The 12,070-nt window shown below is 39.6% G+C and overlaps 1 protein-coding gene across 1 annotated transcript in view; it reads left to right on the forward strand.

Annotated features, from left to right (window-relative positions):
• Positions 1 to 8,333: 8,333 nt before the first annotated feature.
• The window catches only part of LOC116263114 (cytochrome P450 89A2-like), a 100,415-nt gene continuing 96,678 nt past the window's right edge, over positions 8,334 to 12,070 (forward strand). The window contains exon 1 of the mRNA XM_050080144.1: positions 8,334 to 8,837. Within this exon, the coding sequence (XP_049936101.1) occupies positions 8,670 to 8,837 (168 nt within the window). The 5' untranslated portion in view covers positions 8,334 to 8,669. The remainder of the gene's footprint in view (positions 8,838 to 12,070) is intronic.

Consider the following 12,070-nt stretch of genomic DNA (forward strand, 5'->3'; position numbering starts at 1 on the left):
AATAAAAATTTTGTAACTATTTTCTTAATGTTTTGGTTGTACCAGAGACTGAGATCCCCTCATGTTTGCATCCATTTTAAGCTTGCACGGTGTATCAATCTAATCGACATGTTCCATTAGTTAGTTAAGATCAATAGCCTTTGAATTTAACGTACACTTAATGATTTGTCATGCATGTAAAAGATTGATAGTTGCAAATCCTTGAAGCTGTAGAAGGAAAAATAAAGCACAACTTTTGCCAAAAATATGGTTCAAAGAGTGTACTGCCCATAGGAATTTGCTTATGAAACAACTGTACACGGCAATTCAATTGAAAGAGTGCAAGAGTGTAAGTCTTTGGTGTGGTGCATAGTCATGCATATGAAGATAGGGATGGGTGAATCATCATCCCACTCTAAACCCATGAATTGGTTTTGTATCAGTTTGTTGAGATGTGCATATACATACAATTTCGCAGGAGTAACTAAAGTATGGCTAGCCAGATATGAACTCCTAACATTCTGAAAAGGATGAGTACCTTTTGTCAGGTAGGCAAGATCTTTTTTTTTCTTCTGAAACTTGAGTTAGACTAAATTGTGCACATTATATCAAAATATTAACCTAAATCTGTACAAATGCATGCATATGATATGAAGGCAGTGCAGGCAATAATGATTGCACTCCCTATAATCTGATGACCCATGAGTGGCTTATTCATCTTACACATTACTATGCGCAGTTACCATGATAAATCATCTTTTATTGATGCTTCTGCATTACATAGAGTGCTATTTTCCCGCCTTCGCCACAGACTAAAGCATGGGAAAAGAAATAAGTTATTTTCTCTCTAGAAATACTCGTGGGAAGACTAACCTTTATCAAGGGCCAAAGAATAAACAGTTAAACAACAACGTTTACTTTTCTCTCCGCTGTCAAATGTCAAGTGTTAAGAGGATCATGTTGTCTGAGAGGATGTTATTGTCTTCCTACCCTTGCCTTCATTTGGCTTCCTTTCTGCTGTCCAAATTGGAGGGGACATATAAACCAGAGAATTTATCGCAGACGCTTGGCCTATGCTTGGTCTTTGTTCCAGTACACGATCTGTACACATCAATACTATGCCTATGACCCGCCCCACCTGCTCACGTGTTGCCATTGTCTTCTTCATTCTTTCATCCATCACTCTCATAGTGTGACCAGGAAAATGCAGTCTCATGGACTCGACAAGTTCAACTTTGTCTTGCTCAAAGTTTGCTTTGCCTCGTCTATTTGGTACAAACTTCATCAGAATATCTCCAGCTTATAAGTTCCTACAAGCACAAAAGTCTCAGAACCACATTAGAGACTAAAGGAAAAGAAATTTAAAATTTCATGGTAATATGTTCTTTTCTGCATTTAGAACATGGAAACAACTTGGTTCCATCTACCAGATTACCGATAATGGACAGATGAATAGTCAATCTAGTTAGGATCAATTGCAGACGCTTTCTGCCATTGCTTGTATGTGAGAAACTTGCTTTGATTCGCAATTTCAAAAACTGAATGCATGTGGGTTGGATTGGAAAATCTTTAAAGAAACCAAGACGAAAGAAATACTCATATCTATGTTTTCAATCAGTACAGAGGTCGATCATGCATGTTATAAAAAGTTAAAGAGTTATTCCGTAAAAGAAAAGTTACTTTGACATGCACATGCTTGATTCTCAACTTTCAGCCTATAAATGTAGGACTCTCGATTGGCAGTAATCATCATGCTACCGAGCCTCATATCGACTCCAACAGATGGCCATTCGTTCTCCAAGTAACAGTAACTTAGAGCATTGGCTACTCCCATTGAAACCTTGAGCCTCTGGAAAGTCCCCATTGCTTCCATGTGTCATCTACCCTCCAATGCCCTACCACTCCTTCACAACTGCTCTGAAACCTTTGCCGTCACACCACCCCTGCACCTGAACTGTGCTAGTGTGTTGCACTTGACCCAGAGTTTCACACTCTTCCAAAGGCCTTCCCATCATCTCTGCTTGGTTCCTCCTTGCGAACCTCTACTGCCACTTCTCTTCCATCCCTCAACATCCCTCATATCTTGTATCTCGCACTATTCCCAACATAATTCTGGATAGCAAATGCTACCTTATCATGGTTGGCGTGAATCGGTGGGGAAGGGCCTTTTGAGATTGCAGGAAGAAAATTTGGCCTCGCACTGTTAGGAACAACACACAAAACTCTCATCTCGCACTCTCAAGATGGGGATAGAAGCAACAACGAAGATGACAAAGATTTACGTGGTTCGGAACAATAATCTCATACGTCCACGGTCGCACAGATCTTTCACTATTCACTCTCAGATGAACACAGACACAACTGCTCCCCCTCCTCACAACATAAGGATTAGGACAAACCTGTATATCCAGTATAGATCAAGTTCTATACACCAACAAGCACTCCATAATAACCAGCACCAAGAATGTGACTAATAAAAAATATGACCAGAAAAATCATAAATCCAGACAGAAAGTGGCCGGAGCCAGTGGATAGGCCGGAATGCACGAATGAAGAGTAGATGACATGAAATGCCAAAAGAAGCCGGTCGTCGGCACGTTGCAGGAGAGATCAAGAGTTATGAGGCTGGTGACAAACAAGAGATTGTCAGTTGAGAGACAGCCCACCAAATTGTTGTAGCTGAGATCAAGGGCCGTCATCTACTGGCACTGGAGGATTCTGCCAGGTAAGGACCCCTTTAGGCTGTTGCTGGTGATGATGAAGGGACAGAATTTTCAGAAGGAAGAGAAGGAGAGGTAGAAGGGTGAGAGATCTGGTCGGGATTGGAGATTGATCACAGAGAAGACTGAACTGCAATCTAGGTTACATAAGTCGTTGCACTGGTAGTTGGAGACCACCATGAATAGGTAGTTGTCCACAGAGATTGCAGGACAGGATCGATGGGTTGTCATGGCAATTGCTTGTGACTATGGCGTTAAATCAAGAAAGGGCGCTTGGGCTATGTCATCTAAGAGAGAGGAGAAGGAGAACCGGACAGAGGCAGATTTTACGGTGGAGAAGAAGGAGAACCGAAGAATTTGCATTCATGGTGTGTGTGTGTGTGTGAGAGAGAGAGAGAGTCGATTGCTGACACGAGAGAAAGAAAGAGAGAGGGAGAGAAAGAAAGAGAGAGAGAGAGAGAGAGAGAGTCGATTGCTGACACCGAGTTCAAATAACTTGAAAGTTGGGTAAGTGGCAGTTTCAACTCGCTACTGCGTCGCAATTTATGGATCAGCTTTAATTGGACATCAAATTCAAGACAGGCCAATATTTTCACATCTAAATCTTGAGGATGGAATCCGGTTACAGCTTGGATTAGATTTGTATTTGATAAAGCAAATATAAATTGGATTTGGGTTGCATTTGTATCATTCTTCAACTAGGAATCGGTTTGGTTCTTGATCAAAATCCCGTCAAATGTACTTTTCACATGCAGAAGGCATGTTCTCATTTGAAAAGATTTTTAGCTTCAATTCATTGTGAGTTAAGCAGTTTCCTTCGGATTCAAACTTGGATTTGGATCAAGAATAGAGCATTTTGAATTTGGTCCCAGACATAGAAAGGTCAACTTCGAGTCTATCCAACTTGTGCTCTTAGAGGGTGTTTGATAAAAAATAAAACATTGTCATCTTAGAACACATGCTCTTAAAAACCATGTTCGATGAACTTTATGTTTTCAAGAAATGTGGCACAAATTGTGTTTATTGTTTGATTATTGAATTCATAAGCAATATCTGTAATCACACAAGGTTACGTCCATATAGGCTAAGGGTGCATGACACACTAGGTTACGTCCATATGGACTAAGGGTGCATGGCATTCTTAGAATAACGTACACATTGTTTTAAACTCTTACGCCCATATAGACTAGGGTGCATAGGGATGTCAATATATCTGATGTGGATCAGATATCCAATCAAACCGTTCTAAAAAAATGGATATGAAAAAAACTTAATATCCGATTGAGCACTCAAAATCAGATTAGGATTTAAAAATGATAAACTTATCGGATTCAGATTCAGTTATATATAAATATCCAAGCAGATTTGGATCAGATTTATTCTCAAACAAACATATATTAATAACACTTACATTTTGAAAATCGATCAAATTCGGATTCAAATATGAATGTAAACATCAGATTTGGATTATTAATCAGATTTTAGAGTCCAATTCAGATATCATTATATATAAATATCCAAGCAGGTTTGGATCAGATTTATTCTCAAACAAACATATATTAATAACTCTTACATTTTAAAAATCGATCAAATTCGGATTCAGATATGAATGTAAACATCAGATTTGGATTATTAATCAGATTTTAGAGTCCAATTCAGATATCATTATATATAAATATCCAAGCAGATTTGGATCAGATTTATTCTCAAACAAACATATAGTAATAACTCTTACATTTTGAAAATCAATCAAATTCGGATTCAGATATGAATGTAAACATCAGATTTGGATTATTAATCAGATTTTAGAGTCCAATTCAGATATCATTATATATAAATATCCAAGCAGATTTGGATCAGATTTATTCTCAAACAAACATATAGTAATAACTCTTACATTTTGAAAATCAATCAAATTCGGATTCAGATATGAATGTAAACATCAGATTTGGATTATTAATAATATTTTAGATTCCGATCAGATATCATTTTTGTTTGTTCATATTTGAATATGAATCTGTGAACGTCTGAAAAAGTGGATATAGTTACTAAAATTCAAATATGATCCATTGACATTCCTAAGAGTGCGGAGCAGACTGGATACCTAATGGATAGTTGGGTACTGACCTGTGATGGACTGGGCCTGTGCTAGCCATTTGACCCACAGATTGGCTCGATTAAAAAAAAAATGGCTGGGGTAGGGCCAGTCTTTGCCAGGTATCAAAGGTTTTTGAGAAATTAGAAAAGGAAACGTTGATGAGTTTGAAAAAGGGTGAGCGTTGAGTTGAGTATTGGTTTGAACTGGTGCCAGTCTTGGGAGGGGTGGATCGGTGAAGGGTAGACCTGAACAGGAACCATGTCTAGCTTGATTTGAGCCAGCTTGAGTTTGGGCATACTCAGTTTCAGCAAATTAAGCTCGAGCTCAACTTGATCATGTATTTTTGGAGCTCGAATTAACTTGGTAAACTCATTTATTTGATTTTCACAATGAAGAACTTACCACCAACTTTAATATCAAGGCACGTCACAACTCACAATAGAGAGAGAGAGAGAGAGAGAGCAATTAATGTGAGAGAACAAATAGAAGTTCTTGTCGTCCCTTCCTCTTTACATCTTCTCATGCCAAAAGATTTAAATGGACTCGAGGACGGATGAGCCAAGCTGAGCTTTATTGAGTCTAATTTATTATCTCATAATTATTTATTATTTCATATATATTTTTTATAACACACACATATATATATATATATAAAGTGTTTAGGTATTAAAGTAAATATACATATTAATACGAAACGACGTACAAAACTCTCATTCTAATCAAAGCTATTTATGTGCACAGCCCTAAAAAAATTATGCACATAATGTGTAGCGACCAAAATACTTCCATTAAAATAACAATAAGAAATTTTTCCAAACTACCCATTATTTTATAAAAAAAATTCGAACCTACCCTCCACCGCCATTGGTGCATTCTTGTTGTGTGCACGCGCAAGTCGACATGAACTCCAATTGCGGAACATCAAGATATGGCTGCCTCTAGATAATGTCATTCCACAGGCCACGCTGTGAATAGCCGGTACCTCCACAGCCGCCTGTCCTCCTTGCAACGGAGCAGCGCAGAGGGAGAAGACGATGCAATGATGAAGGGCTTTCCATCAAACACGAGTTCAAAGAACTTGAAAGTTTGGAAAGTGGCAGTTTCAAGCTGTTACCGTCAAGAAAACAAGTTGGATTGCGGCCTATTTGTGGTTGCAATTAATGGATCAGCTTTAATTGGCCATCAAATTCAAGACGGACCTTTGTTTTCACATCTGAATGGTGAAGATAGATTCCGGTCACAGCTTGAATCAGATTTATATTTGATAAGGCAGATATAATGTAACGCCTTAGACTGCAAGTTTGGAGTCTTTAGATGAGACTTGTATAAATAGATAGAGCTCGTGATCAGGTCTCCAATGATACTATGTTGAAATTTGGTTATGTGTGCCGAAGAGCTGGTATTGTGTAGAAGTTTGAGTTCTTGAAAAATTTTGGAAACCTAAGTTTATAAAAATTGGTGTGCTACTCATTAGAAAATGTCCAATACCCTTAGGAATTTAACTACAAGTTAGCAGGTGAATTAGAAAATTAGTTAATTAAAAGATTTGTGATCCTAAATAAATTAACATATGCTTAATTATGAGTTAACTATAGATTAACCTTAATTAATAGTGAATATTGGCGATGTGCACCTCATTTCAGTCATACCCGTAACATTTAATATAAAAGAGTTTAACATTTAAAATTTAAGAATTGTCGCAAGGTTACTGCCACTGAAGATCTTGTGCCTATTGATAGCTCTATCACCGAACCAAAGAATGATGAACCAAATTATCTTCTTTTGTGTTCGTTACAGCAATATGATTCTCTCATGGCTTATGAATTTGGTCAGTAAAGAGATTGCAAGTAGCATTGCCTACAGAACTACTTCTCGTGGTACTTGGGAAAACTTGAGGGAACGATATACGCAAAGGCAAGCTTTACGCATATATGATTATAGTTCAAAAATAGGTCAGCCGTATAAAACTACAAAAAATGCCCATCTTTTTGAGAAAGATGACAAAACGAAAAAAAAAACTCCAAAAAAAAAAAACATAACGAAATCACGTTTCTTTCATGATTTTTGTGCTTTTTTGTCCATTTTCTATTGGTGTATTTTTCATTTTCACATTTTTTGCATTTTATATTAGCAGTGTTCTAGCTTTCCAAACCTTTTAAAATTTGCTGAAATTTTATCGAAAGAAACAATTTTGCCTTATTATACCCCTAAAAGACATCACCGTTTAGAACCTACAACAGATATTATGCTGAAAACTAATACCATCAGATCAAGTGTAAATTCTTAAATTCAAATATGATCTGATTTCTTAATTAAATGTTAATTATTTTTCCTATCTGACTTTTTTAAGTATTTCACTTAGATATTCAATACAAATCGGTCCATTGACACCCTAACTAATCTGTGGCCCTGCTAGAGTCGTCTATAATAAAATTTTCATTTTGTTGACATGGGAAACCACAATGAGCCTCTCTCCCTCTCTCTCTCTCTCTATATATATATATATATATATATATATATATATGAATTGCGGGAGCTCACTATGCCTTGTAAGTTTCAAACGGAGCTGAGTGTATTTATAAGCAAATTTTAAAATAATCCGAGCATAAAAAATGCTGTCTTAGTGGTCAACAAATAAAAACCTCATTTGAAGCAAGAAGAAATATCAAAATGGTGGGACATAGCATGTGTTGGATCGTACCAGCACATCAGATCAAGTTGTGTGCTCACTTCTGTTCATGCAACAAGCATTCCAAAGAAGATGGAAGGTATTTTTGAAGTTTTTTTTTATAAAATAATGGGCATTTTAGACTTTCTCAAACTTTTCACAAAGTTTTTTTACCCTTTTAAAAAGTTTTTCTTTTAATTTTTAATGGGGGTGTTTTGGTCATCGCATGCACTTTTTTTTTTTCATATACAGGGCTGTGCATATGACCAGCTTTCCCAGCTTATGCCATTCTAACATTGTCAGGAATGGTGTTTGGGCAGCTTTGCGGAAGAAACGTAGACTAGGAAATTCCATTTCAAGGCTTAGGTTGGCAGAGTTATGGCCCCCTAAGGGACCATATGTTAAAGGGTAGAACTAAGCAAAATATCCCTCATAGTTAAATGAATGAACCTTGGGTGAAAATGAAACTTGATAAATTTTACTTTGTAAAATAACAAAATGCTAGAACATGTGTTCCCATGTTAACAACATAGCCTTCTTAGATTTACTTATAAATTTAAAATTCTAATCCAGATTAGCATTTAAAATTCTAACGACGCATGTCTTATTTTATACGACTACTTGTTATGTGAAAGAGGCCACTTCTTATTTTATTGATTAATTCAATTCATTTACGGAGTTGAGTTTGCATAATAAATAATCGTTAATTTCGTCTCGGGTCACTTGGTTCCCTAGAAAAATATTAACACCAAATAAGTTTTCTAGGCTCAGCACTTGGAGAAAAGTAGCCAAACATTGGGCAACCATTAAGTTATTGAAAAACATTTATGTCCTTAAATTTCTTTAATATATCATCGCGTTAATCCTTCGTAGTTGCGCAGGGAGAGTGACGAAGCAGAGAAGGATCATCCAGACGGGTTTTCTGCTCTCTCTGTGAATTTCTTTTTTCCCCAATATGTGAAGAGATGCCACTTTGATGTGCAGAAGATTCTTTCGTCTGAACGGATGTGCTTTCTTCTGTGTTTTCCCTTTCTGAGATGATGGAAATGCGATTTCGTTCCTTTTATTCTTGAGGAACAGCGACAAGCCCCAATACCCTACTACGGTTTCTGTTGATTTCGCTCGAAATCTGAGGAGCAAAGTGGGAGACAGCAGTCTGTCTCACCTCCCCAGGCCCCCAAGTCTGCAAGCAGGAGGAGCCAACATGGATGCCTGGATTATCTTCTTCCTCACCCTCTTCACCATCTCGGTCTCTCTCATCCTTGTCGGCCTCCCACATGGAATCGGTAAGAAGAAGAAGAAGATCCCACCTGGCCCAAAAGGGCTCCCCATCATAGGCAATTTGCATCAGCTTGGCCTAAGATTCTTCGAGGTCGAACCCATTTTGCGCAAGCTAAGAGCGCAGTATGGCCCCGTCTTCAGCGTCCGCTTAGGCCCTCGGACGGCCATCTTCGTCGCTGCCCATGACCTCGCGCACCAGGCCCTGGTTCAAAGTGGCGCAACCTTCGCCGGCCGGCCTCCAACTGCGGGTTTGGCCCGCATCATTAACAGCAATCAGCACAACATCAGCTCGGCCAGCTACGGCCCCTTGTGGCGCCTCTTCCGCCGTAACCTCATGGCCGAGGTCCTCAGCCCCGCCCGAACCAAGTCCTTCGGCGAAGGCCGTGAGTGGGTGTTGACCCTTCTGTTGGGGAGGCTCAGGACCGAAGCCGACGCAAATGGAGGCGTAGTCGTCCCGGTGAGGATCTTTCAGCACGCCATGTTCTGCTTGCTTCTGTTCATGTGCTTCGGCGAGAAGGTGGAGGACGACGTGGTCCAAAAGGTGGAAACCGCACAGCGCACTGCGCTTCTAGCCTTTGGGCGATTCAACGTCTTGGGCATCTTCCCCACACTCGGCAAGATCATCTTCCGGCAACGATGGCGCGACCTGTTGGAGATCAGGCGGAAGCAAGAAGAGGCCCTTCTTCCCCTTATCCGAGCCCGGAAATCAGTAGACAAGAATCACTTCTGCTATGTCGATTCACTCCTCTCTCTAGAGCTTCCGGATGGCAGGAAACTGGACGAAGGGGAGATAGTCACGCTCTGCAACGAGTTCCTTAATGCCGGCACCGATACGACTTCTACGGCCGTGCAATGGGTGATGGCCAATTTGGTGAAGGATCCCCAAATTCAGGGGAAGCTCCACGAGGAGATAAGGACCGTCGCTGGCTTAGACGGAGAGGTGACCGAGGAAAGCGTTTCACGGATGCCTTACCTCAAGGCGGTGATCATGGAGGCTCTTAGGAGGCACCCGCCGGGCCACTTCGTGCTGCCACACACAGTCACGGAGGAGGAGGTGAGTCTCAATGGCTACTCCGTGCCCAAGGACGCGACGATCAACTTCATGGTGGGGGAGATGGGGTTGGACGGGAAGGTATGGAAGCATCCTCTGGAGTTCAGACCAGAGAGGTTCCTCGCCGGAGGCGAAGGAGAAGACGTGGACATCACGGGGAGCAGAGAGATCAAGATGATGCCTTTCGGCGCGGGGAGAAGGATCTGCCCGGGGATGGGCCTAGCCCTGCTGCACCTTCAGTACTTCGTGGCCAACATGGTCCGTGAGTTCGAGTGGTCGGTGCCGGACGGAGAACCGGTGGACTTGACCGAGAAGGTGGAATTCACGGTTGGGATGAAGAATCCATTAAGGGCGAAGATCGAGCCTAGGAAGAGTTAGAATCTATGGTGATCGCCGTTCACAAATAGTTTATACTCTTGAAACTAGTGATGAGACAATTTGATTTAAACTATAGCAAGGTTCGAGCTTGCCGTATGTTGGCATAGGTGTTTCATAGGTGTTGCCGTTAGCTGCCAAGTATCCTTGTGTCGTTTATGTTGTAAAAGAAAAAAATGTGGGCATTATGTATGGATGGGTTTACCTAATATGCCTTCTTGACTGGTGAGATTTATTGCTGGCTGGCCTTGTCACGGGCTGACTCCTTCGGCCCGTGCGGCACGACAAGAATCTAGTTGCCGTCAGCTTTCAAACCATCGAAAGGAGCGCAAAGAGTGTTTTGGAAAACAAGGTGTATAAAAAAAAGAGATTGCAAATAAAGGAAGTTCACAATGTACTAATCTTGTAAAACTTGTACACTACGAGGGAGGTAAGAAAAGGAGGATATCTCAACTTTGTTTATAGGATGGTCGAAGTTGCATACAAAGTATTTCAATGTCGACCACCCAAAACATACAATTCCCACACATGACACTTAGATTGGTGGGGGTACTCCATTGCAAGTAAACAAACAATAAGCAAAAGACTCAACATAAGTAAATAAAGTACATTACAAAACAAAGCCAAAAACTGTACAGACTCTCAGACAAAGAGGAACTGCCCTAACCTCCACAAAATTATATTTTTGGATCGAACCTCTCTTTGAGAAGATTCAAGGAACCGGCCAAATTGAATATAATCAAGCATGCAAGTTTTAATACATCTTTTGCATTCTTGGCACAATAAATAAATCTTCAACCGTAAGATTCAATTAGCTAGAAGGGATCAGGTAATATAACCCACTTCTGTAAAAACTAGGTTTTATGAAAATCAAGTTTTTGAAATGAAATTTAGGAACTTTGGTGGTGTTTGGATAAGGCCCTGAAGAATTTGGATTTTTGAAAACCTATTTTGTTAATGAGTTTTGCAAACCAGGTTTATAAGTTTGGATGTCCTGTCAAAAACCTGGCTTTCACTTTCTGAACTTGGTTTTTGTTGGATGAACAAAAATGAGTTTTACATTGTGCTTTAGAAAACTGTTGGAAACTTTTATTAATATTACCTATAAGCACTTATTATCATTACTATCGTTATTTAATAAAAAATTGAAAATGAACTGAAAAGTGCCATGGTGAAATTTATTACTTTTGAAGCCACTAACATATTATATACTGACTCTGCGTGATGTGAGGCACATACGAAAGCCATAAAAAAGTATTCAATGGTTAAAAGAAAAAGAATCATGTCTGTGAATTAATTTGATAATCAAGAAAAATATGATTGCTCACACCTTGATTTACAATGTTGAAATTATTGAAAATGTGTAAGAAAACACTGTTTTGAAAAAGTTAGGTTTTTAAAAACCTAGTTTGGAGTTGGTCCAAACACCTTCAAAACAAAGATTGAGAAGCAATTTCAAAACTATTTTCGAGGTTGCATCCAAACATATCCTTTATTTTTATTTTTTTATTTTTGGGTGACGCATCTAAACTTGGTTTTTAAATAACTTTAAAGAAACCAGGTTTTTCACTTTTTTTTACAAAACCAGATTTTATCCAAACTGGGTTTTTGATACGGGTCTACCTAGACCTCCTCCTAAAAGTGTGTTTGAACACGGCGAGAGCAGTCGAGTCAGGGCTGAAGTACTGGAACTACAGGATGAGCAATGCACTGTGACAGCAAGGGAGGCTAAACTATGACTTAGTGCACGAGCAGTGGGTGGCGAGGGCGGAGATGCAAAGGCTCTAGGTCCGAGTACATCCAAAGAAGACCAGCACTTGGGAGCGGATTCAACCAAGGAAGGCCAATTTGAGAGTCTTAGCTCCGGTTTAGGACTAGTCCAACCTAGTGTTGGTCTT

The sequence above is a fragment of the Nymphaea colorata genome, chromosome 10 (assembly GCF_008831285.2).
Source record: "Nymphaea colorata isolate Beijing-Zhang1983 chromosome 10, ASM883128v2, whole genome shotgun sequence".
Classification (NCBI taxonomy): Eukaryota; Viridiplantae; Streptophyta; class Magnoliopsida; order Nymphaeales; family Nymphaeaceae; genus Nymphaea; species Nymphaea colorata.